Here is a 27,751-nt window from a genome sequence, read left to right as displayed (position 1 = left end):
CGTTAAACTTTACTCTGAAAGTAGGGCATTCACTCGTAGTATGTGGGCCCAAGCAGATTGAGCACCATTGCTGCTCCCTTCTTGGATACATATGAGTGTTTTGTGGAGCACGATTACCCCTAAGGCTTTCTTGGATGGCCTTGGTGAGATCTGTCAAAGTCATCTCAGATATCGTTTGCTCTTTCACGATTGGCTTTATCTTCATCGGCTTATGCCCTGACGCTTGCGAGCTACTAGACTTCGGCTCGGCAGACACTCTTTCTCCTGCAATCATTAAATTATCCTCCAATTGGATTGCATTCATGGTGACTGCTTCCCAAGTAGTGATACCTCTAATGACTAGGCCATTATAGATACTTGCATGTCGTAGTCCCCTAATGAATCTATCGAGCAATTGGTTGTTGTTGAATCACTCGTTTGGATTGCATCGAGAATTCAAATTCTTTAGGCGACTAATGAAGTCTCTCACGGATTCACCTTCTTCTCGTTGGGCTTTCTGGAGCTGAGATGCTACACCCCAAAGTACTCCCTCTCGTATGTATTCTTTTAAGAACAGTCTCCTAAGAGTAGAGTAGATCGTTTTCTCTTCTTCTCTTAAGGTTCTATACCAATCTCCAGCCTTTCCGCTTAGGGTCAAACTCAAAGCCTTACACTTATGTAGCTCATTGTGCTCTTCCAAGGAATCGCACACATGTTCAAAGACTTCCATATGCTTTCTAGCATCTCCGTCTCCACTGAATTTCTGTGTGAGCTTAGCTACTTGAACTGCCTTGCTCCTAGGCTCTCTATCAGGTGCACTACGCATGTTTTCCGCAATAGAGCGACCGATAGTTTGAGCAAATGCTGCCAAATCTCCTATTTGAGCAGGTATAATGGGTGTATGTGCTCCTAGAACCACATGTGAGATGGGAGTTGGCCTTGGCCTTGGCATACGCGCGGCTCCTGGGTCCCATATTTCGTATGGTGGTGTATCAGACGGTGGTCCAAAGTTTACAGGCGTGGCCCTAGGCATAGGGGGTGCCTGATATGGCATGTTATTAAATGGCATGGCTCCACTTGTATAAGAGCTTGGATAATGCCATTGTGGATTGTAAGCTCTTGGAATAATCGGAGGTGTAGGAGCTACATGAGGCTGAGGTACGACAGGTGCACATGATTGATACATACATGTAGGTATAGTTGGGGGCACTGTGCTACTAGGCATCGGCGCAGTGTTAACAAATGAACTCCATGGTGTACTTCTTGTCATGCTCACCACTGGGATATGCATGGTAGCCATAGTGTCATTAAGAGAAAGATGAGCTAGATCTGGGAAGGTAAAGCTGCCACTTGTGGGCTCAGATTGTACTGAGGCTCTTGGCGAAACAACATATGGAGGATCAATGGGGCTCACTGAGGGAGTCTCCATTTGTGATAGGGTTGGTTGGTTGGCCTTTCCTGTATCCAAGAATCTCATTAGGCCTGTTGAAGGCATGTTGATCCCTGTGTTCTGTCTTTCTTACTCGACAATCCTATGGAGGACATCACAGACTTTCTGTTGTTGCTCATCTATGCTAGTAGCACCCACCCAATGTGGATTGTAGAACAGCTAACCAACCCACATGATAGGTGTGTCCTGTGTACCGATCAGTTAAAGCTTCTGCTTGTAGGTCATACTCCCAATTTTCGTTTAGGAATATCCCATTTAGGCCTGGCGTGCTGGAGGTTTCCCTCGAAGTGGAAGCATTATTACTCCCCATCGCTTGCCCCTCCGTGACTGCTATCTTGGGAGCACTCGGTTGCTCGGCTGGCATGATTGTTGTCATAGGAGCCTTTGATTTCAGGGCTCGACTTTGTTCTAGCCTTCATAGGTTCTCAATTTCCCTCTCCCTTGTTGCTTGCATATAGTGTTCGATCTCTTGTACTTCGGCAAGACTCCTACCATCGGGTAGTAAAACCTCAGAGGGAGATAGTCCTAAAGGATCAGGAGGTGCAGTGGATGGAACATTCACATACACACTCTCAAGAAGCATAGGGTCTATTTTAGGCATGACTGACGAATTTACTTCCCCACTCCCTTCATTTATTTCATTAACCGCATGTTCGGAGCAAGTAGCTCTAGTCTCTTTTAAGCGGCTAAACACGCCGGACCCGGGCCGTGGGCCCATGGCATGCATGTCTTGACTTGAACTATCAGGGTTTGGTGTAGGATACCCCTCCATGACTTCGTAGTCAAAGGAAGAATCACTAGACGCGATATGAGGATCTTGGGTCGCGCTACCTTGAGTCGCGGCCGAAGGTCCAGAACCTAGGGTGGAGGAATAATGGGTGCCCGCGTAAATGGAGGCACTACCAATATGCTCGTCCTCTAACACTCGTCCAGAGCGTAGGTTCATATGACTTGGATCCCCTAGAAGTGTCAGTGAGTGCCCGTGAAGGCTGCTCACCTAGTAATTTTGGGTGTTTTGCAACCCAAGTCTTTTCTTATTTATTTATTTTTTGATTTTTTGGTCCTTTTTTTCTGACCCAGCTATAGAATAGAACGTATGATAGCTCAAAACGAGCGTCTCGGTCAGAGGGACGTGCCGTGCTTTACAGCCCTCCGTTTGGTCACTTTATGTCCTCGGAATCCCTAAAACCGTCAATTTCTAGTAGGGAACTAGGCCCAAATTAGAAAGTCTAAGGGTGCAAGTGGGAAGAGAAGGGAGGAGAGTGGAGGACTTGCCCCACATGCTCTCATTCCCTCTTGAGGGGGTAGGGTATATATATAAGAGTGAGTATAGTATATATCATAAGACTGAGGGCTTGGGCTTGGGGAAATGATCCCGATCCCGATCAAAATTTTAGTGTAGCCCCCCAGTCACTCACGCTTAAATATTTTCGGGTTTTTTTCTTTTTTCTTTTTTTGAGGTGATGACCGCGCGGGGTTTAGGTGACCCTTTCTTGGCCACACACACTATCAACACCTGCCTAACCTCTCTGTCAACAGCTCACAGACAGCTCTCTACCTTATCTACCTACTAGCAGTGCTGCTAACCACTAACTAATCTGTTAACCACTCTGCTAACTGCTTACTGACAGTGGGCTAACTGTCCACCTACTTCCTCTCTCACTACCTTACTGTGCAAAGACTGTGCTGGCAAACCTTGACAGAAAACTGTGTACAGACTGTGTGCAAACAGAAACTGCTAGCTGTCTACCTACTTATTCATTCAGTGCGAACAAGCTAACGACTACTAATTGTGCAAAAACTGTGTGCAAACAGAAAACACAACATTATGCAGAAATCACAGAACTTGCAGACAATACAGAAATTAACAACTTGCAGATAAATAACTCATTCCTCTTCCTCTTCCTCTTCTTTCCTACTACAAACAACTCATAGGAGAAGCACAAAGTGCCTCTTGGGCTTAGTGCAGGGCGATTCCCCGGCAACGGCGCCAAAAATGTGCGCTCCTTGCCACACTGTCGAAGCAAGGGACTTGCCTAACACTGTGTGCGAGCCACAGACGGCTCTAAGCACACAACTAGCTTAACTAGTAAGCTCAAAAGAGGGCAATGGTGTGTCACTCACCGCTCTATGCTCCTGCCGTGGAGGATTCCTCGCCGCGAAGAAGAAGGAGACGCCGCTACGTCACGCTCAACCGCTTCACCGCCGTCGTGCCGCCGCAATGCTCGATCTCTCTCTCTCTCTCTCTCTCTCTCTCTCTCTCTCTCTCTCTCTCTCTCTCTCTCTCTCTCATACACACAAACACACAAGGAGGTGAAGAAGAAGAAGATGGAGATGGAGATGGAGCAAGAGCACTCTTCTATTGCACAAATGAGAGAATGAGTGAATTTTAGGTTTAGTTGGCTTTTATATGAGCTCACCCCATTCACACTTGGGCGCCCATGCTTAGCCAACTAATCCCTTGAATGTCCCAGTTAGAGTGCGCCTCTCATCGGCGATCACTCTTACCCTTTTCCTATTGGACCGACAAGCCGGGTACCTAACTCTACCAAATATATAATACAATGTCCACCGTAGGTTACAACATCCGTCTCGTAGGTGATAGGGTGTCCGTGAGCCGTGAGGGTTAACAACGCATTGCAAAGCATCCAAGCTGAGTTACAAGAACTTCGCGAGAGTAACGCTCAACTTCAAGCAGGGCAACCCCTAATCTTGGGACCGGCGTTGCGAAATCTTCAACGTCAAATTCAAGAGCTTCAAGAGACAAGCACACATCAAGCACAAGCTGCAAGATCTAGCTATTCTCAACAACATAAGAAGGAGCCGAAGGTCAGCATGCTTGAAAAATTTGATGGGACTAGATTAAAGTTTAGAGGTTTTCTCCAACAAGTGCGCCTCTTCATTCGAATGCAACGAGAGCGTTATCCAGATGATGCCTCTCAAGTAGGCCTTATCGGGACCCTCCTCTCAGGTACGACTCTCTCTTGGTTTGCTCGCTTACTTGAAAACGAATCTCCTCTTCTTCATGACTTTGAAGCTTTTGTGCGGGAGTTCTCTGCAACCTTTGGGGATACTGATAGAGCAAGGGTTGCTGAAACCAAACTTAGAAATCTCCGCCAAGGATCAAGACCTGCATTCGTCTATGCATCCGAATTTTAACAGTTCACTTGTGATCTTACTTGGCATGAGGAATATTTCATTAGCCAATTTCGGTGGGGATTAAAGGATGACGTAAAAGATCTCTTATTGACTATGCCAAAGGTTCACACACTAAGCGAGTTCATCTCTCAAGCAATAGAATGTGATAATCGACTATTTGAGAGGAGACAAGAGAGGCGTCTTGGGGCACCATTGCGACCCCAAACAGAAGTGACACATAATGGCTACACACCTCAACAGGGCCATGAATCACGCATTGAGCCCATGCAAATTGATTCAGCATGGTTTCAACCTCTCTCAGCCCAGGAGAAGCAAAGGCGACGCATTAATGGCTTATGTATGTATTGTGGGGAGCAGGGGCACATGGTTCAACAGTGTCCAAGGAAGAGAAGGATGAAGGTTCATGGTGCAATGGCCTCAACGTGTTCGGAAAACATGGAAGTCCAACCCCAATAGAGACCGACCGGTTGGACAAAAGACAAGCAAAAAAAGGTCTCTTTCTTCCCGCTGATTCCACTTCAAGTTTTATGCTACTAGTCAAGATCCATATGCCGGGTAGGCACATGGATTGTGAAGCATTACTAGATTCAGGCGCAACGGCGTGCTTCATGAACAAAGAATTTGCAAAAGAACAAGGCATATCACTTGTGGAGAAGTCTAATCCAGCAACTGTAGAAGTCATTGATGGTCGTCCCCTCGCTTCAGGGGATGTCGGGTATGAAACTCGCCCCATAGAAGTAACATTGCAGGAGCATGTTTCAAAAATAGCGTTCAATATTATACAAAGCCCAAGCAGTCCAATTGTTATTGGGCTACCGTGGCTTGAATTACATAATCCTGACATCGATTGGAGGGCTCGGAGAATTGAACCACGAAAAGTCCAAAAGAAGAAGGGAAGGCATAATAGGCCTATATATCTTGGAGCCAAGGTCTTCATGCGTGCAGCTAAAAAGTATCCAACTTTCCTGATATTTGCAACACCAACCGACACGTCGACAACAAAAATCATGGAGGCATTGCTACGTCAATATCAAGATTACAATGATGTTTTTGAGAAGAAGAATGCAGACCTCTTACCGGAGCATCGGCCCTATGATTGTGCTATAGAGCTTCAGGAGGGAACCCAACCCCCTTTTGGCCCAATATACAAGCTATCTCAAGATGAATTGGTAGAATTATGAAAAAATATTGATGAGAATCTTGCTAAGGGGTTTATACGGCATTCAAAGTCCCCAGCAGGAGCTCCAATACTCTTTGTAAAAAAAGACGGAACTCTCCGGATGTGCGTGGATTATAGGGGCCTAAACAAGATCACCATCAAGAATCTCTATCCCCTTCCCTTGATCCTAGAGCTTCTTGAGCGCCTTGGCAACGCAAGAATATTTACAAAAATAGATCTTCGTGGTGCTTACAACCTAGTCAGAATCAAAGAAGGTGATGAATGGAAAACAGCCTTTCGGACAAGGTATGGCCACTTTGAATATACCGTCATGCCATTTGGTCTCACAAATGCCCCAGCTGTTTTTCAACATTTAATGAACGATATCTTTCGGGAGTATTTGGATTATTTTGTGGTAATATGTTTGGATGATGTCTTGATATTTTTCAAGAATCAAGAAGAGCATGAGCACCATGTACGATTAGTGCTTGAAAAGCTTCGTGCATCAGGGTTATATGCAAAATTGGAGAAGTGCTCTTTTTATCAATCTCCTAGGTGGAATTTCTTGGTTATGTAATTTCTGAAAGGGGAATCTCCATGGATCTAAAGAAGGTTCAAACCATCCTTGATTGGGAGACACCCACCTCGGTAAGAGATGTTCAATGTTTCCTCGGATTTGCAAATTTTTATCCTATCTTTATACAGGGATACTCCAAGGTGGTTACAACACTCACAAGGTTGACAGGCCATATTAAGTTTTGTTGGGACTCAGAGGCCGCGAAAGCATTTTAGACTCTCAAGCAAGCTTTCACGACCGCACCCATTCTAATTCACGCATATCCTACAAAGCCTTTCATCCTAGAAACAGGCGCTTCAGATTTTGCCCTTGGCGCTATTCTATCCCAAGTAGGAAAGGATGATCGAGTACATCCAGTGGCTTTTCATTCCCGCAAATTCTCAGCTGCAGAAATCAATTATGAAATCCGTGACAAAGAACTCTTAGCAATCATCGACTCCTTTGACACTTTGCGTCACCTACTTGAAGGACCTCCTCATAAGATCACTGTCTATATAGACCACAAGAATTTGGAATACTTCATGACATCCCGCGTCTTGAATCGTCGCCAATCCAGGTGGAGTGGTATCCTAAGGTTTGATTTTCTTATCTCTTATAGACCTGGCCGTCAACAAGCTAAGCCAGATGCCTTATCAAGAAGATCCTACCTTGCACCTAGAGAAGGCGACGCAGCATTTGATCAACAAGAGTCAGTGATTTTGAAACCTGAGCAGCTTAAGCTAAACGCCACCATGAGCCAAGCTCCTGAAGATTCTACTTTTCTTTCTAAGGTGAAGACGCAAATTGCCAAAGACCCACTTGCTCAGAATATTAGACAACAACTACAGGGACGAGGTTAATGAGGACTTTCAACAAATTGATGGACTAATTTACTATAAGGGTCTTCTCTATATTCCGCCAGGACCAACACGCTTGGAGGAAGCTTGTCAAGGAGTATATAGGCACTTGTGACACTTGCAATAGATCAAAGGCCCCTCGTCATCGTCCTCATTCCTTGCCCATTCCAACCAAACCATGGTCATCCATCTCCATGGATTTCATTGTAGAGCTACCCTTGTCACAAGGATTTGACTCCATTTTAGTAGTCGTAGATCGGTTTACAAAAATGGCACACTTCATTTCAACCACTAAAAACATCACCAGCGAAGGTACGGCCAAACTTTTTCTACAGCATATCTATCAATATCACGGATTACCGGATGACATAGTTTCTGATCGAGGCCCACAATTCATCTCTAGCTTTTGGAAAAGCTTATTCAAGCTACTCGGAGTACAAATCAACCTCTCCTCAGCCAATCACCCACAAAGTGATGGACAAACAGAGATAGTAAATCAAGTTTTGCAATAGTATCTCCGTTGTACTATCAATGATCACCAGGATAATTGGGTCGAGCTCCTACCGCTAGCAGAATTCTCCTATAATAACAGTTTTCATGCCTCCACCCGTCACACTCCATTCTTTGCTAATTATGGTCAACATCCCAAACAGGATATCCACATACACTATCAAGTCAAGAATCCAGCTGCTATTCATCTTACACAACAATTATCTGCAATTCACAAAGAACTTACAATTCATATCAAAGAAGCTCAATCCAAGTATAAGGAAAGTGCAGATCTTCATCGCATGCAGCATCCAAAATACAAAGAAGGGGATAAAGTGTGGCTCCTCCGACGTGATCTGCGTTCATCTCGTCCCTGTCAAAAGCTTGATTATCGAAGGCTTGGCCCGTTTAAAATTATCCGTCAAGTCAATTTAGTCACCTATCGACTCCGATTGCCCTCATCCATGAAAATCCATCCGGTCTTTCATGTCTTAGTCCTAGAACCTTGTCACACATCTAAGATCCCAGGAAGAGCCCTACAACCACCTCCTCCGGTTGAGATTCAAGGACATGAAGATTATGAGGTCGAGAAAATTCTAGATTCTCGAGTTTCGCGTGGTAGGTTACAATACTTGGTACATTGGAAAGGCTATGATGTTAGTGAACGAACCTGGGAACCTGCACACAATCTAGAGCATGCATCTCTCAAAGTCCAAGAGTTCCATCGACAACATCCATGGAAGCCCAACTCAAGGAACACCACTGCTCCTCGTGGAACTCATCGCTAGAGGAGGGGGTAATGTCATGGATGCTTGAGAGTCAGTCGCTGCTTGCATCATCGCCTACATCATTGCTAGAAGGCTCTAGAAGAATCCAGAAGGATCTAGAAGATTCTAGAAACATGGAGAAGATTCCGGAAGAATCTAGAAGTTTTTGGAAAGCTGAAGAAGGATCTAGAAGGTTCTAGAAGAACTAGAAGGATCAAGAAGTTTCTAGAAGCTGGGAGAAGATTCCGGAAGAATCTAGAAGTTTCTGGAAAGCTCTAGAAAGTTGAAGAAGGATCTAGAAGGATCAAGAAGGTTCTAGAAGACTCTAACCTCCTTAAGAAGAACCTAGAAAGTCCTAACCTCCTCAAGCACTAGTATAAATAGGGGTCTTTGGGCCACAAGCCCCTCAGTCTTGCCAACACCAGTTGTGAGGCTCCTATGAGGAGAGCCCTCTACTAGTTCTTGTCTTATGTTCAAGTCTTGTCCTTGCAATCAAGCCTTGTCATGTACTCAAGTCATGTAATCAAAGTCTTGTATCTAGCTCCCTTAATAAATTATTAAGTCTTGGAATCAAGATTAAGCTTATCATCTAGTCCCAAGTTCTTGTACATTGTGAGCGCCTCCACTTGCTCTCTTCTAGCTCTATACGCGCTCATAACAGAATGTGCATTGACTATAGAGCTCTCAACAAAATAACCATCAAGAACAGATTCCTGATTCCTAGAAGTGATGATATTCTTGACCGACTATAAGGATCCTCTTGTTTCAGCAGGATCGATTTGAAGAGCGGATATCATCAGATCGTGCCGGGAGATGTCTACAAGACAGCTTTTCGGACGATCTTCAGTTTATTTGAGTTTTTGGTCATGTCTTTTGGCCTAACCAATGCTCTAGCAACATTTAACCGAATGATAGAAAGGATTTTTGGAGAGTACAGACTATTTGTTGGCACTTTCTTTGACGACATCATTGTTTTCTCCAAGGAATAGGCAGAACATAGAGAACATCTGCTACAGGTCTTTCAGGCATTACGAGATCCCAAGTTGGTGATTAATGCAAAGAAATTTGAATTTTTCCTACTTGAGATACACTTTTTGGGACACATTGTCTCAGCAGCAGGAGTGCAGATGGACTTGGCCAAGATCGAGACTATCTGTGATTGGCCCGATTTGAAGAATTTCCATGAAGTTAGAAGCTTCTTGGGCTTATGTTCTTATTACCGGCGGTTCATTAGAAAGTTTGCAGAGGTTGCTTCCCCTTTGCATATCTTGACACAGAAAGGAGTCCCTTTCTCGTGGGGACCCACAAAGGTGACTGCCTTTCAGATATTGAAAGAGAAATTGACTACAGGACCAGTTTTGACTTTGCCGGATTTGCAGAAGTCATTTGAAGTATATTGTGATGCTTGTGGTCGTAGTCTAGATGCGGTCTTAATGCAAGAAGGCCATGTTATTGCCTACGAGAGCCGATTGTTCTCAAGGCCGAAATTGACAGCATAGATATATAAGAAAGAGCTTTTGGCGGTTATCCATGCTCTTACTCAGTGGCGACATTACCTACTCGGAGCGGATTTTACTGTCTTCACAAACCATCATAGTTTACGCTACTTCTTGTCACAAAAGCAGCTATTGGAAAAGCAGATGCTGTGTGTAAACATCTTGTCACAGTTTCACTTCCAGATTGTCCATGTGTAGGGACAGAAGAATTTGTTGGTAGATGCTTTGTCTCGGAAGCCGTTGGTTCTGGCCATTTCCGCGATACATCATAGGAGCTTCGAGGATATGGTCGATCAATATGCCACAAATACAGATTTTGCAGATATTTTCACTCGAATACGGAATGGGGAGCTAGTAGCGGGATATTCCATTCTGGATGGCTACTTAATGAAGAAAACGATGTTGTAGCCGTTGAGGGAAAAGGTTTTAATCGAATGCCATTGTCCACCTTTTACAGGTCACCGCAGCATAGCTATCACCTTGAAAGGTGTGGAGAGATACTTCTTTTGGCCGGGACTCAAGAAGGACATGGACGATTTTGTACGCAGTTGCTTGGTATGCTAGAAGGTCATGTTTGAGAGGCATAAAGCAGAGGAATTGTTACAGCCTTTGCCCATACCCACCCGCCCCTGGGAAAGTATTGCAGCGGATTTCATTTTTGATCTCTCGAGAACACAGAGTGGTCACGATGGTATGTGGACTGTTATTGACAGATTTAGCAAGCAAGCTCATTTCATTCCAGTGAAGAAAACAGTCAAGCCGGATCACTTAGCGAGAGTGTTTGTGGCCCAGATCTTCAGATTACATGGCATGCCTGAGACGATTGTCTCCGACAGAGACCCCAGATCTTCAGATTACATGGCATGCCTGAGACGATTGTCTCCAACAGAGACCCCAGATTCACGAGTTTGTTTTGGAAGGCTATTTGGGAGAACATTGCCACGCGGTTGCAGTTCTCGTCATCTTTCCACCCACAGACACTGACGGGCAATCAGAGATTGCTAATTCAGTGATACTAGATTTATTGAAGTCTTACATCTTGGATCAGAGGACTCGATGGAAAAAGTATTTACCTTTGTTGGAATTTGCCTACAATCCGATACACTCTTCGACGGAGAAGGCGTCATTTGAGATTATTGAAGGTGCTATGAAGGTTCCACCCTTCCTAAGCACGAAAGACAAGATTTTTGAAGCCGACGAGTACACACGGGACTTGGACACGGCTTTTGGCAAGGTCCGGGAGGCTTTGTAAAAATCTCAAGAAAGACACAAAAAGGCAGCTGATCGACATCATCGCGATTTGAAATTAAAGGAGAATGATTGGGTGCTCTTACGTTTTGAGTAGGCACACCTGAGAAAGAAAAAGGGAAAGGAGCGGCTTTTTCCAAAGCTTAGCATGAGATACTATCGACCTTTTCAGATTTCCAAAAAGATATATGATGTCTCCTTTCGACTGAAGCTGCCCGATACTTGGAGGATTCACAATGCTTTTCATGTGAGTCTCTTGAAGCCTTTTAAAGGCGATGTGCCCGATGATGGGGAGCCTGACGAGCAACCCGAAGTGGAGGAAAACGAGGAGATACTTATTCCAGAACAGATTTTGGCACATAAAGAAAGAAAGGTAAAAGGTAAAATGATTAGGCGGTTCTTGGTTAAATTCAAGAACTATCCTGCATTGAATGTGAAGTGGATGGAGCAGGAGGACCTAGCAGATACTTTTTAGATTGTGAATCTTTACCTTGAAGCATTTGGTGCATAGTCTATTCCAGAATTGAACCCCGAACTCAGCAGGGCGGAATTTGGTGCAGTGGATATGCACGAGGAGAGTCGTTTCGCTCCTTTGTCAACAGATTCCCCCGATTTTGATACTAAGGTCACTGATGTCTCTTTTGAGTTTCAGGGATACTGTGAGCTGATAGTATTCTACTGTATGAATTTATGAACTGGAATTCCCGATTATATGATAGTGATTTGTTCTTGACTTATCCAAATGCAGGAACTGATAGACGAAATGACTGCAGCATTTCAGTCTGAAAGATCTCGATAGACATTATTGCAATAAGGATTAGTTAATTGGGCATCTATGAGTTCCGAATGGATCTAGATGCGATTGCTAAATATGTTGCCGATTAATCATGGTCTGAGATCCGAATGAATTTTAAATGTGATTTGTCATGTGATGTCCTGTGATGTGACTGTCGACTGGTACATGTGCTAGATGTGTGTTCCTAGTGCGTCGGTACTAACAGTCAGTGTTTGCTAAGATAGTTTATGGCTTCTGTCTGTTTTGCAGGCGTAATCGAGGGCAATTACAATGCTTTCAAGAGGGGGGTATGTCACAAACTAGGTGACGTGGCATGGCCCTGGGCAGAGGAAACACACACACACTTTCATGCTGTTAGGGCTGACGTGGCAGCAGTCTCGAATTTCACGCTATTAGGGTTGACATGGCACTGCCATACGGATCCCCCGGAATTTGCGGCGCATTTTGCGGCGAGCTATACGGAACTTCAGCTTTTTGTGTGGGCTGAATTCTATGCAAGAGAGAGCAGTTTTTGGGGATTAATTGCTTTATTTACCAAGCAAGAATCTTGTGGAATGAATTGCTTTATTTAGGCTTTTAATTGGCAGCTTTTGGGGCTCTGCTTTTAGCATCCCTTGTAAACCTTTATAAGTGTGGACAGGGCTCCCACTCTGCAGAGCATGTGGACACAGAGTCTAAGAGTGAGACCCTCCCACTCCCTTGTACTTTGAGCACAGATTTAATACAAAAAGAAATACCGAAAGGGGCACCAGTCTTTGGAGCCAATATCTCTAGGCACGGAACTCCGCCAGGCCGTGTCGAATCAATTGTGAATTGTGAACCATTTTGAAGTGAATCTCTGCTGTATTGCGGTAGAATTTTGACTTGGAGTGTCCAAGTTTGTTACAGTTTCCCATTCCTCTTATCCACAAAGGAGGACACTGCTGAACTCGAAGCACCACTGTGTCTAAATTCCAGAGGGGACTTTGGAGGGGGAGAAGGCTGTGCAGGGGGTAATGCCGAAGGAGAAAGCTGCAAATAGGGTTCCGGACATTCCGATTGCATGTGACCAAACTTACCACATCGAAAACAAGAGTTGGCAAATTTGCCCCATTTCAACTTAAAAGGGGGTTTCCCTACCAACGGGTCACTTGAATTTATCATTATGCTTGCGGGTGTGCAGACATCTGTTTCCCACAAAACGCAAAATCTATTAGTATTCGCATCCAATTTGGGAGGATACACCACTTTTCCCAATTCGGCAGCCAGAAGCGGAAGAAAGTGACGCCATGTACGAGGAAAGTCCACCACCTCCACCCATAGTGGGCATTTATGTCTAATGAGACTCTGATAATCCTTAGTGCCATGGCAATACATGTGTCATTTGCGTGTTCAAGAACAGCGGCGACATTTCAAGCAGGCCCTCCCTGGCCTCACTATCCACCATTAAAACCTCGTAAAATCCTCGAGCTCCAAAATAAACCCCATGAACCGCCTAGCGTTTCAACATGAAATCCACCCATTGCCCCACATCGTGTGCCGCATGCATTTTTCCAGGAAAGAAAAGTATAATAGCATTCAATGCATACTAGGCAACAAGATCCATCAATTGCTGAACAGGAATGACAACTTCTTTCTCAGGTTTCGGACCTTCCCAGGTCCTACATGCATCTTCAAAATCCTCGTGCAGGCATTCCTTGATGAAGGCCATTGGATCTTTCGATGAGGAGTCCATGGCTTTGCGCCTTTTGTAGATACAGATGGTATATGTCATGAAACTTGACCACTCTGATTTTTATGAAGCAATCTTACCTTGTATTGAGTTTCTGTTCCTTAGCTACTTTCACACACACACACACACACACACACACACACACACTTTTTTTTTTTTAACACGTGTGCGCGCGCGCGGCTCCTCTCTCAAGGCTCATCCACGCCGCCTCCCATGCATGGGAAATTCTTCCCTCGTTTAGCCATGTGGCCCTCTTGGCCTTTATCACTACTTGGGGGCAGTTCCCACGGTTCGCCACGATCGCTAGCCACGTGGGTGCACATGCCCCTGGACTATAGGATACTTCACATGTAATTTCAGGCTGAAACAAAAGTAAGAAACCCATGAAGCTTTTCAAGGGAATTTACTGTTCTTTGTCCTAAAGCGTAGAATCTACCATGGACGAACTTGGAACACTTCAGCTGTGGACAGATGAGCAACTTGAAAGAGCACAGGCTCTTCCACTTTCCCAAGAGTGTCTAAAGGCTCTACCATTGTAGGATTTACTCGATTTGCATGCCTGAACATTATTTCAATAGGCTTTCTCTTATTGGTACATTATAGCTGTAGTGATATGAGGGTAATGGAAGGCATACATGTAGCAATTCAGGTAGTCCTTTCGTTAATCTCGTCTCTGTTGGCAGTTTGCAGCTGCTGGGGATCTTGATTGGAGTTTGTTACTGAAAGCAAATTTTGGAGCTGTTCCTCAGAGCATACCAATTATTGCTTTGTCCTTCGTGTATCAGGTGAGGGTCCTGCAGTTCAACTGTTACCAATTTTAAGTAGACTATGCAAACACCTGTCGCCCTTGTTTTCACTTTTGCTCCTTTTGCTACAAAACCTCAATGAAGTGGTTAGTGTTGAAGATTAAATGGACTTCTGTTTGATGCATATTTAGCATTGCATTTTGTACATCTGAAAGGAAATGTGTAGTACAGGAATTAGATGAAAACTAGGTACAAGCCTAAAATCTGAGTTTAAGTGTCTACTCAAATTCTTGGGTTAAATTGCTTCTAGAGATCACGTCAATTTCGGCTGCTTATTAGCAGTTTAAATTTCTGGTATCATTGAGAAAGCATGCTACAACTTATATTTCTCTCTCATTTATGTAGAATGTGGTACCCGTTGTTTGCACAAGCCTCGAAGGGGACCTCAAACAAATTAGGTGAGTGAATGGACAAAGTTACTGAGAACTTGGGTGATAGCTCTTGCCTCTCTCTGTGGCATTTTTTGTGCATGAGCTATACAAAGTGTATTGTGTGTTATCGTCTTTTTCTTTTCATTTGCCCAACTCTTAGCACTTTCCAATTCAAAGATAAACACATATGACACATGGACCAGCATTGCACTTTTGCATAGTTGGCCCTCCCCCACACACACCCCCCCAAAAGAAAATCTCAAAATAGTACGGGCACAAAATGAAAAACAAAAACAGTGCACGCAGAAACCAAGCTTTACTCACCCACATTACGCACACACCCACCCATCCACACACACACACACACACACACACACACACACAAACAACCACGCTTTTTATTTTTGTAAATCAGTTTGATTAATTTACTAGTGGGAAACCTCAAAGTGAGGAAAACCCACCGAAAAGATCATGTACAAGGGAAAGAACTTCTAAGTGTTCGGCTGTACAATATGGCTAAAATTATTCATCGAAAAGTTGATGTATCTCTAGGATGATATCACTAACTTCCAAGGCGAACCGTAAAGATTGCCTAAGAGAAAGCTTGAAAATCGGGAAGGGAAATTGGAGCCACATACACGCCGATACGCAGCGAAGGAAATCTCTAGTAATGCAACAATCCCACAAGAAGTGGCAAACATTCTCTTCCACAGTCGAGCAACGGACACAAGAAGAAGGGCGGATATGACATGCCCTAAGAAAAGTGCCCACCTGGAGCACTCCAAGCAAACAACGCCAAAGAAACAACCGCTCCCTCAAAGACAAATGGCTTACCCACAGGGCAGAGAGAAGCTTCCTCCACGACATATTAGATTTGTGCATGTGCGAGAGGGCATTACAATGATGAGCAAGCCAAGGTTGCGGTAGAAGAAGAGCATAAACTCGACTGGCAAAAATATCTTGAAAGGGCGCTTCCTAAAGATTCTAATCAGACATGTGCTCACCATCAGGCAAAGGTGAAATGGGAAAAAATCAACCAGCATGTGTTGAAGTTCTCTCCAGAACTGATGGTAATGCATGCCCTATCCAAAACGGTGAAGGGAAATTCAAAAGTGAATCTGACCACATCCACCACATCCTCAACTACTCGAATTCTAGGGCAAGAGAGGAAATATGTTTGGCGAGGCGAGCGGTCAACCAAAGTAAGAGAAAATGCCCGACTTCAATGAAGACTCTCCAAACGAAGCGAATTTCCTCCCTGCCAAGCATTCCAAGATAGATGAATCGTAACCTCTTTCCAAGCAGAGAGCAGAGTGGAAGCAAGAGGACATCCAGGAATGTGCCCTTCCATCTTACCAAATACAACCTCCCAAATAGATGATTGCCAGTAGCCAAATGAGGACGTAACAACATGCTGACTCAGTAGGTATGCAAACATAGAATCCAAGGCTGAATTTGTTGCGCAAGTGTAGGCAATAGCATAGCTTTCCTAGCAAGAACATGTCTACGCAAGTCCAAGATATTGAGACCACCAAAACGTTTAGGGGTGCAAAGCTTCTCCATCGACATCAAACACAAGCCTTTTTTGTGAGCATGAGTTCGTGACAAATGAGACAAAATGGCTGCCATAAGAGAATCAAGACAACGCGATGCCAATGCATTAGAGGCAAAAAGAACTGAACATATGCCATTAGGATACGTTGAACGATTCGCAGGCGAATATGCAATGGCCAAGTGGATAGCATCCAATAATGCAATTTGACATTCAAGCCTTGCATAACCCAATCCACTTTTTGAGTGCGAGTGACATTCCATCCAATTGGATACCCCAAATGCCTGGTGATCACATTTGGAGGAACAATCTTTCCTGGCCACAATAGACTATGCCAATCGCAAGAACGAAGTGGCAAAAGCTTAGATTTACGAAAGTCGACTTTAAGACCAGCCGCAATCCCAAAGCTTCTATAATCACTTGGGCATCAGCCTGCTGGTTGCAAGGCATTAACGACCGAGTCATTTGCATGAGCCTGTCAAATAAAGATATGACCCGAGGGTAACTGCAAACCATGAAGACGCTCAGCAGAGGTCAAGTGATCAAGATACATCAACATGGGGTGAGTGGCAATAGCATACAACAAAGCACTAAGGGGGCAGCCTTGCCTAACCGAATAGCCAAGAGGCCAAGATTCCATCCATTCACCTTCTAGGATCCCTAAAGACCTGCAAGCATACAAGAAATAAATCACATTGGTCAATTTAGGATCAAACCCTAGACACCTCATCGTGGTAGCAATGAAGTCCCATTGCACATTTCAAAGGCCTTTCCAATATCAACTTGCATAACCAGCACATCTTGCTGGGTGTACTTAGCATACTCCATGCCAATCATAACATTAGACAAATTGTCCATGATCTAACAACATGGAATGATACATACTGAGCCTGATGAAGTCTTGTAAGTAGATGGTCCTTAATGCGATGCATCAACATCTTAGCCAATATCTTGTAAACCCCCGGCATCAAAGTAATAGGCCGCCAGTGAGAGAATTGCTCGCAAAGTGCTTGCTTAGGCAACAATTTAAGTAAACCCTCTTTCCATGACAGTGGCAAATCCTGTTTCTGCCTTGCCGCATTTAACATGAAAAGCAATGGTTGTTTGAGAGCCTCCCAAAAGGAGAGGAAAAATTCCACAGTAAGCCCATCCCAATCAGGAGATTTCCAACGGCCCAATGCAAGCAGCGCACTATGTAATTCAGAATCAGTGAATGGATCCTTAAGGCATTGTGCATCTTGCGAAGACATGATCGGATGAACATTGGAAAGCAACAATTGAGTCGCTTGGCGAACAGTTGAAGATGTGTAAGAAGGAGCAGCAAACACCTGTCGATGATGTGAAACCATGGCATCAACAAGTTCTTGCTTCGAAGAAGTCCAAGCACCCGAGGGAAGCATAACCCGCTTAATTGCTTGTGAGACCCTTGTATGATGCATATGCTTAAAAAATTGCTTCAAAGTGCAGCCTTTATCCATAAAAGCTTGTCACCCGCTTCTGCCATTTAGCAATGTTTTGCTTATCATTATGTTGAATACACACACAAGCTTTACACAACTCCGCCATTTCAGAGTTAGACAAAGGCCGCAAATCAGCCAATACTTGCAGGCGTTGACAAACATGTTTCACAACATCGACATCCCCTCGAGTGCATTGCATATAATGTGTGCCATAGTCATGAATAACACTTTGTACCCTTATGATGAAGCGATACCAGACAACATCAAGATCAAGATGCACGTGGGCAAGCAATTGGGGAATAATATTAGAAATCATATCTGGAAAAACCTCATGAGTGAGATAAGCATTGTTAACATGCAGTAAAAGTTTCCTAGGAAGAGGCCGATCACAGAGGAACTGCCCAAAGTACAAAGACAACAAAACAGGTTAATGATTCGATAACTGCAAGGTGTAATCCATCCTCATATCACATACAAAATCTTCATATTGTTGCCCATTAAGAAATTACCATTGATCCAACCTTGCTCGATAAGAAGAGTGAGCATCATGCTGAAAGGTAAATCCAAAAACACTTGGATGCAAATACCGCCATAATTCAATCATCCAAGCAGAGGCAAAGAGATGATCCTATTCTTGCCTTTCCGCAAGCAACATGTGGGAATTGCCTGTGGTACTATCATTCGTATCAGGGATATTATTAAAATCACCACAGAGAAATGCATTGGAGATCCTTGGGTGAGAAGAGATGTCTCGCCATAAAGCAGCTCTTTGCCCAAAAGGCTGTATATGCATACATGCCTCCAAATTCATATACTTAGCCATTCAACAAGCAACCGTCCACCGGCCATGCGGATCGTTATGCAGTAGAACAGATTGAAGCTCGTGACGAACTAGCATCAATAAACCCGAGTAATCTTGCAAGCCAGCATGCGCAATCCAATAACCGGCAAAAAAGGAACACTGACCAGCAAACTCATGTTGATTATGCTTCTGCAAAACAACTATGTTTGCCCTAGACGTATCTACATAGTGTCAAGTCAGTCGCCATTTATCAAGGTTACATTGTCACAAATCGGTGACGTGGCAACCCCATAAAGGTGTCCCAACTTATGGCCAAGTGACGAGGGGACCCCGGGGACGCTAAAAATTAAGAAGTAGCTGCTGACATGGCTACCGTACGGATTTCCACGAATTGCGCTGACTAACGGATCTCCGCAATTCGCGTTGATTGCCGTACGGAATTTCCGAAAATCACGCTGATTGCTTTTGGCAGTTTTTGGAAGACCAGTTGCTTTTGGAAACTTTAGCTTTTATTTTTAAAAGCTTTTGAGCTTTACTTTTAGGGCATCCCCTGTAAGAATAAATAAGCCTTAGGGGCTCACTTCTCTGGGCATCTAGATGTAGAGACTGAGAGTGAGCACCCGTGGGCTTTTTGTACTTTGCACACAGATTAATATAAAAATAAATACCGAAAGGGGCGCTAGTCTTTGGGGCCAATACCTCTTGGCACGGAACTACGCCGGGCCGTGTCGTCTTTTGTGAACTATTTTGAAGTGAATCTCTGTTGTGTCGTGGTAGAATCTCGACTTGGGGTGTCCAAGTTTGTTACATACATAACCCATGCAGATTGTATGAGATACATTTAATGTGACTATGCATTATGAATCATATGTACATGAGGCAAAAAACATAGGATTCAAGTAGAGGTGCCCATAGACAAATCTCCATCCACTACATCCATACAAGAACCCATCCTGAGTTAATGCAAGAAAACTTGTCCACAGGTTTTACACGAGGGGTGGAAGTCTCACCAAGAAGTACATCTTTTTTTTTGTAAGAAAAGAGATCCTTCTTGTAGTTAATGATAACTGCACGAAGGCTACAAACCACCTCTACGAGAGAGGGCTACAACAAAAAACATTGGGAGACTCTCCCAGTGAGAAAAAGTATGTACAATGAGGGCTAGATCACGAGGTGGGAGGAGGAAAAAGCCACACTAGTGGGCGGTAGTGCCATCTAGGCGCACCCTGAACCATGGTGAAGAAAGACCCTGGGCACCATAGTCACAAGAAAGCCTCTCGGCTCTGCCGCATGCAGACGGAGCAGCCTTGAAGCCTCTCAAAGTAATCCTTGAGTGTGTATCAGCTCCAGCCAACTGTCCCGAACACTCTTTGCCGGTGAAACAGGCCGAGCCTCAAAGATGCGGAAGCAACGGGCCCACCTGTCAGGCCGTAGATGAGCTTCCAACACCAATTTCTGGAAGACTATTTGCCAAAAATTGCTCGTGAATTTTGGATCACGATCACTGACAATTTCATTGCGCAAACCATATAATTTGTATAAATGTTCCACAAAGAACTGAGCTAATTCGTGGCTCTTTACAGTGGAACGGGTAGGAATATATCGTGCCATTTTGGTGAGTCGATCGACGACAACCCAAATGGCATCATGCCCATAGTTGGTTCGGGGTAATCCAACCACAAAATCCATAGAAATGCTTGCCCATTTGCTATCGGGAGACGGGATGGCTATCGGGAAAAAGCTCTATCTTATGATCGAGATCAGGCCCACGAGACAGTGGAAGCCCATCTGGTAAATCTGGCGGAAAGAGGTCCGCAAATTCAACCAAAACAGAATCCAAATAACGCTTAACAGTAACATCATTATCAGACAAAGACTTTGGAACTTCCAATGCAGTAATATCGTTTTTTGAAAGAAGAGAATGACATTGAGACTTGAAATTAACAACAGAATCTTTAATCCAACAAACTACAAGTTGCACACTGGAATCATGAGACAACACATTGAATTCATTAGGTGAAATCAAATTTACATCATAATCAGCGGTCAAGGAAGAAGAAGATCCCTCAACCACATGGTAAACACCATCAGATGCAGCAGGCTCGGCAAGAGGTGATCACCATAGAGGAGTGGCGCCATGAATTTGCTTTCCATTGTTAGGCATCTCAGTGGACTTGGATGGGTGACAGAGTTACTTGTGAGTTCTTTGAAAATGTGAGTGCTCGCCATGTGCACATAAGTGTTTGCCAGCTAAGGAGGCCCGATGGGTGTGTTGCTACAGAGCCCGAGAATATTCTACTGACTTTTACTGATAGTTGCTTTTAGCTAAGCCACAATCAAAGCGTCGAGATGCATGTAGAGAGTAGGTGTGGACCCAGATGCCTTGTTTCGTTACTGAGGAGATGCGCCAGACGCTTTAGAGCCCTCTCCAGCCTGAGGAGCTTCAAAAGGCCCTCAGGGCATTTCCCAGGGGTAGCTGCCTGGGGGAGGATGGTTTGACCCCGAGCTTCCTCTTAGAGTATTGGGAGTTCCTTGGTCGAGACCTTTGTAGTGCTTATCAACACATTCTGTAGGCTGGGGAGATGCCAGACGCATGAGTGAGGGTTTGATCTATCTTATCCCCAAGGAGGGAGGCTCCTTGGATGAGATTCGACAGTGGCATCCCATCACCATTCTCAACTGTGCCTACAAAATCTTAGCAAAGGCTCTAACTTTGAGAATAGAGCCAGTTCTTGAGAGCATTATACATGAGACATAGATGGGCTTTGTCAAGGAGCGCAGCATCCTTGACAACATTTTCACCTTCTGGGAGGCGATTGCCCTCGCACGCTTGCAAGGAGAGGATCTTATTGTACTCCTCGATTTTGAGAAGGCGTATGACAAAGTTGACCGGGTTTTCTTGGAGGGCACTATGCGATGGATGGGGTTTTCAGATGCATGGAGTAGGGGAATATCAGCTCTCTACAGGTGTGTGCACAGTCAAAGTGTTGTTGGCAGGGGGAAGAGGGGAATGCGTCATGCTCACACGATCGGTTTGACACTTCCCTCTTTGCCTGCTTCCTGTTTCTCTTCGATGTTGAGGCGTTGAGCAAGTTTGTGATCTCACAGAAGGTTGGTTTGCATGGACTAGAATTGCCTATTCAGGGCAAGGAGCTCTTGGACACTGAGTTTGTTGATGACTCAGACATGTTTCTGGACGGACGGGAGGCCAACTTGCACAGGTGTGAGCAGTCGCTTGAGGTGCTCTGTTGTCAAGAGCATTGATCGATTGGAAGAAGAGAGTGGCTTTCTGGGTTGGTAGTGCTTCCATGTCTAATTGGTTGCTTGGAGAGGTGGATCCCTCCGGGGACATTAGTATGTTACTTAGGTTGTCAAATTGGTTTGGATCTGTCAGTGGAGCAACAAATTTCTCCTCTCCTCCTTTCCATCAGGAAAAAACTGCTCCATTGGAGCTCAACACGGCTTTCTCTTGCTGGCAAGGTTGTGGTGGCCAACCATGTGCTACTGGCTACTATGTGGTACATCATGTCTTGCTGAATTTTCTTGGGTTCCTGCATTAGCCAGCTGGAGAGGTTGATCGGGAACTTTTTGTCGATAGGGCGAGACACGCAGTCAGCTCAGGCCAAGGTCTCCTAGCAGGTCATCACTTTATCTTGCTCTTAGGGAGGGTTGGGGATCATAGACCCAGCATAGGCAGAGTAGATCCCTCCTTGGGAAGCTCGTGGTCAGAGGAGCACCAGCCCACATGCATTGAGGAGCATTTGAGGTAGCCACTTGTCTGGAACCCTATGGTCAGCACGCAAGAGGTCACATGGTTGGTAGCAGACCTCATGTCCCTTGGGGTCCCGTGGCAGAGGATCCAGCCCACACTCTTGGGGACTGGCTGCAGTTTACAGTACTTGCTAAGGAGATTCGGGACATTCAGCTGCAAGACATGAGCATGTGTCAGGATATTGTAGAGGCTATACCTGCAGAGTGGTTCACCCCTATGGAGCCGGAAGCTCCCTTCTGGATGGGGGCTTTCACGCGACCGGAGGTTCTCATCTCCGTTAGGGCTTCCTCAGGCACAAGTTCTTGCATGTTCTTCAAGGTTCAAAGGGAGGGCCGCCTCCACAGAGTCGCTGCCAAGGCATCAGAGGTGGCCGAGTTTTGTTTCCAACGGATCAAAGTTGTGAGCATGAGTGGGAGGACTTGTGTCATAGACCCTGACTTGACAGATCTTGAGTTAGGACACTGGCGGCCTTGGGCTTGGGAAAGCCGTCTATTGGTGCAAATCCAGTGGGACCCTGGCGTGGTTTGGGCGGGATCCCTCCACTCCAACCTATCACCCGGGGAATCCTTCCAGTGCACAGCTCCGCCTGGTCACCACATACTAACAACGCAGAGAGAGGCTCATCCTGCTACAACGTCTCGCTGGCAGGAGAAGGGTCTTATATCCGAGTTCTGGGCAGGATTCTGGAAGCGCTTGTGGGATAGGAGGCCAGTCACCTTTTTCCAATGGCTAGTTGCACATCGAGCTATTGCAGTCGGGAGTTGGTTGGTGCATAGCTGCCTCTCTGTAGTATGCGCCGCTTGTGACCACCCACTTGAGACTCAATGTCTCTATCTGGGAGACTGCCCCATGGCACAACAGGTTTGCCTCAGGATCCTTAGGCTGATGCCTGCACTTTCCACAGCCAACCAATACACTTGGGGTGCTACAACTTGGTTCACACTCACGAGCCCAGCACTTTCTTTTGAAATGGCTTCTGTCAACAAGATGTTTGTGATACAGGAGCGCCTGCCTACATGTCAACGAGCCATAGAGTTAGGTCCTCAGGAGTGGAGCAGAGATAGAGAGTGGTGTTGGGAGCTTATCTGCAGGCTCGACCCGTCCCACCAGCAGAGACTGTCCATGACATTTGGCTGGAGGTGGTCCATACCCTCAGAGGCCAGTTTGAGAGACTTCAGGGTAGCTCCGACCGCATGCAGAAGCACCGAGAGGCCTTCTTGCGACTTTGGCGCCCAGGGCCCTTCTTCACCATGGTTCATGGCGTGCCTAGATGGCAGTACCATCCACCAGTGTTGTTGTTCCTTCCTTTCATTTCCTGATTTAGCCATCATTGCACATATCTTGTCTTTTCAATGGGAGAGTCTCCACACATGTTGATGTAGCCCTCTCTAGTAGGGGCAGATTGTAGCTCTTTGAGCAGTTTTATTTAATTGCCGGAAAAAAAAACGGCGCCCATAAGTTGTAGCGCAATTCACGGAAATCCGTACAGCTTCCATCAACACAAATCGCAGAAATCCGTACAGTGCTGCCACATCATCAGCCTTTACGCAATTTGTGGGTCTTGCTTTCTTTAAAGGGTTTTGGGCCCCTCGGCCAAGTTCTGATAAGTTGGTAAGGTTAGGTTTTTAAACCTAACCCTCGGGCCTCTCTAGGTCACTCGGCCAAAATGCACAAGTTGATAAAAAAACTTATTCTGCTTCTTCCATTAAGTTTTGGGCCCTTTGGCGAGGTTCTGTCAGTTAGGCCATGCCACATGCATGCGACGTCATCAGTTTGTGACGACGCCTACAGCTTCCTCACCGTCACCAGATTCGAGCCATCCTTGCACACCATTGGAGGAGCAATGCACGACAACTCAGTTGTTTCTCATCCTTGAGGCACCCTCTGATGTAAGATATTATGCTGACCAGAGATTACTCATATGACATGCCAGTTGAAATTAGCTTCATAAAATAGCCTATAGCCTTCTCTTATCTATTCTAGATAGGATTTTAGCTAGGATGATGCTTCACTTTTTTTTCGAACTTTACAATGAGCATTATCATACTCATATTTACACTATGGGCCAGTTTGGGCCTTGATCTTTAAGATATTCTTTCTTTCTTCAGTTCGCAAGTTCAGACTTTACTTCAGCGGGTCTGGCATCTCCTTCCATTTCTTATCTGAGCATTATCATACTCATATTTACATCGTTGGGCCTCATGGGCCAGTTTGGGCCTTGGTCTTTCAGATTATTTTCTTTTCACAAGTTTAGACTTTACTTCAGCGGGGTTGGCATCTCCTTTCATTTCTTCGTGAGGTGATGGCGGAGAACTTGTGTGCAAAAGGATACAGTTAGATGAGCATGGTAAATTACTTGTTTACCATGCTCATCCAAGTGTATCTGACCAGAGGACTGGTCTATGGTGTAAGGAAGGTCCTGATGCTGATCATGGCGAAGTCGAGGGTTCTCGGCAGCTCCTAAGCAAGGGGTGTCAAGTGGCGTATCCTGCGGTGTGAATCGTGGGTGTCATGCAGTGTGTTGCAAGGAGTGGTCGACTGCCGGAAAAAAGCTGGGGTAGATGGCGAAGCTGTGGTAGGTGTGGGAGTGGGAAGAGACAGGGTGGATAAAGGCGCTTGGCGGCTGCGAGGCAGGGTGGAACAGTCGGTGCCACCACGTCCACAGTATCCACCCCCACCACCACTAAGTTCAGACTTTTGCTGACCTAATGAAGATATCAGTTTGAGTTTATGACTTCTGTTTTTCTTAGAAGTTAACTTTGGACCCTGTATGGATACTATTAAAGGCCATCTTGCCCCTTAATCATATATTTTTCTTTCTTTAGTTCGTAAGTCAGACTTTACTGACCTAATGAAGAATATTGTTTCGTGGATTATCACCATGAGTTTATAACTTGCATTTTACTCAAAGGCTAACTTGGACCTTTACTGGATTTGGGGTGGCAGCTGCCATGTTGCAGTATGTCTTTTGTGTGGCAATGGCCAGAGCAGCCATGTCATCGGTGGCCCAAGTATATTGATCACATCTGCTAGCGCCACGCTTGTGTTGTATCCTACATTTGTTGGGTCGCAGAGTCTGATCCAAGAAATTGTTCCACGGAACCACCTGCTGTGGGTCTAAGCTCGATAGGGACTGGCACTGTGTTGAGAGAGTGGAAGGGGGGCACCCCTAGGAGGGGAAGAGAGGGGGGTTTAGTATATAAAGAAAAGTTAGCGAGTGGTTAATTGTGCCAATGGCTTGCAAGGCTTATGTATGCACACCACTTGTTCTAATTTTTATCTATGTTTGATTAAGTGTTTCTAAAGTATGATGGTTTATATTGAAGTACATGTCTTATCCTGTGTTTCGTTGCTTGAACATCGGCTTCAAACATGTTAATGTTTGATTTTGGAATGTTATTCTTGGCTTACAGGTCTGCAATTGTATGGGGAACCTCCATTCCTTTGATTATGTTTCTTATATGGGATGCTTTGATACTGGGTTCTTTAACGGGGGTTGCACATTCTGAAGATCCTTTGCTTGCATTACGTTCGACAAATGGAAATATTGGGGTAAGTGCCTTTTTGAGGTAAGCTGTCTGTTGTTTATCCCTTGTTTAAAATCCATGGTGTTCGCCCCCATGTGGCACATGCCTTCACCTTCTCATGAGGAGAGGATGTCAGCTTGAAATTCCAGGTGCTTTGCCTATTTATGATTGGTCCTCAAGATCTTTTCAACACTGATCAAAGACGCTTCACATTTTCGCCTTGAAAATTCTTTGTTTGGTTATTGGTGTTTTGATTATTAGCATTTGTGCTAGAGTTGGCTATCTCACATGATCAGTAGTGTTGTGCAGCCCATCATTGAGGTGTTTTCATTGCTTGCAATCGCAACTTCATACATTGGGTTTGTTCTTGGGCTCGCAGATTTCCTAGCTGACTGTAAGTTTCTTGTCGAATTTGTTGTTTAAATCGGGTTGCTTTGGTCATAAAGACACGAGGGAAGGTTACTGCTTTATTGGAATGTGTTAACCTTGCAGTACTGAAGCTGCCCTCTGGAAGAGGCAACCAACCGATTCCGTATCTCTTATCAGTTTTTCCTCCACTGGTGTTTTCACTATTAAATCCTGACATTTTCTTTAAAGCACTGGACTTTGCTGGAACATATGGAGGTAACTCTCTAATTCTGACATGTGGGTGCCAAATAGTAATTGGGCTTCACAAACTATAATTTTATTTTATTTTTTGGTTATGTTTGGATGTTTCAGTGCTTATCTTGTTTGGAATCCTGCCGGCAGCGATGGCTTGGAGTGAGAGGTATGGAAAGAACTGCATGCCCTCACCATTCAAGCCGATTGTTCCTGGAGGTAGGGTGGTACTTGGTATTATTATTGCAGGGGCTGGCTATGTCATCACGTCAGATATCATTTCTGCCATATTCATGAGGAGTTCTCATTGAGAAGAAAGAAATTGTGACTAGTGCAGACATCCCTTCTTATATTTGGTGATGTCAAGCCAAGTTTTCCATTATTTTGTATGCTATGTATGTATCCGCCTTGCCGTGTTCCGGAAGTTATCTATGACCTGACGAACCTTGTAATCAAACTTGCAAATATCTCCAAAAAGCCTTTTTATTATATCTATTTTTAACATCACCAAGTCCAGCCTTGGAGAAAAAGATTATGCAAAAGATCTTTTGATAGCTTTCAACCAGTTCATGGTTGGTTGTTCCATATCTACCATTTCAAAACATTGCAAGTTAAACAATGCTCTTGGTGCCCATTATACACTTAAACTGCTAGTGCTAAACAAAACAATAAGCAAAATAATAGTTGTGTCAATAGGAAAGATCTCTAGGAGAAGAGCCAAGAAATGTTGCTCAAAATATTTCTAATGTATGAAATGCAAAATGAGCTCAAATGATCCTTTCCAAGAGAATAGAGATTTCACCAAATAAATTGTTTAACAACCAGACAGAGATACTGAAGAAGAGCCTTTGACTAACGGGCCTTCAACCACCAGACATAGCTATTGAAGATCCATGTGGAGTTAAAGTGGAATGAGAGATTGGCACCTTTGTCCTTCTCTCTCTCTCTCTCTCTCTCTCTCTCCATTTTACACCCCCCCATTTGCCTAGGATGGAGCAAGCTAGATTGGTGCATTCGCATGGTTGTACTACCCTCAACATAAATACATGCACATATCCCTAGTACTAGAGTTGCACCCACCCCCATAGATCTCATCACCCACCAAACGTCCTCTCTTTTATTTTGTACCAATCTGAACTATTTTAACTTTTTTGATAGATAGAAGATATACACACATGCATACTTGCTTTGTCT

General features: G+C 44.7%; 1 protein-coding gene across 4 annotated transcripts in view; it reads left to right on the top strand.

Annotated features, from left to right (window-relative positions):
- LOC147446457 (uncharacterized) overlaps positions 1–27,176 on the top strand; it is a 155,505-nt gene extending 128,329 nt beyond the window's left edge. For all 4 annotated transcript variants that reach the window (XM_086525665.1, XM_086525664.1, XM_086525666.1 and 1 more), the window contains 6 exons: positions 14,351–14,452; positions 14,819–14,871; positions 25,844–25,982; positions 26,267–26,351; positions 26,450–26,581; positions 26,678–27,176. In XM_086525665.1, the coding sequence (XP_086381791.1) occupies positions 14,351–14,452; positions 14,819–14,871; positions 25,844–25,982; positions 26,267–26,351; positions 26,450–26,581; positions 26,678–26,868 (702 nt within the window). In that variant the 3' untranslated portion in view covers positions 26,869–27,176. The remainder of the gene's footprint in view (positions 1–14,350; positions 14,453–14,818; positions 14,872–25,843; positions 25,983–26,266; positions 26,352–26,449; positions 26,582–26,677) is intronic.
- Positions 27,177–27,751: the final 575 nt, after the last annotated feature.

The sequence above is a fragment of the Adiantum capillus-veneris genome, chromosome 12 (genome assembly GCF_014529385.1).
Source record: "Adiantum capillus-veneris isolate H3 chromosome 12, ASM1452938v2, whole genome shotgun sequence".
In the NCBI taxonomy this organism is placed as follows: Eukaryota; Viridiplantae; Streptophyta; class Polypodiopsida; order Polypodiales; family Pteridaceae; genus Adiantum; species Adiantum capillus-veneris.
The sequence above is the reverse complement of the archived record's forward strand: the minus strand, read 5'-3'. Positions and strand labels throughout refer to the sequence as shown.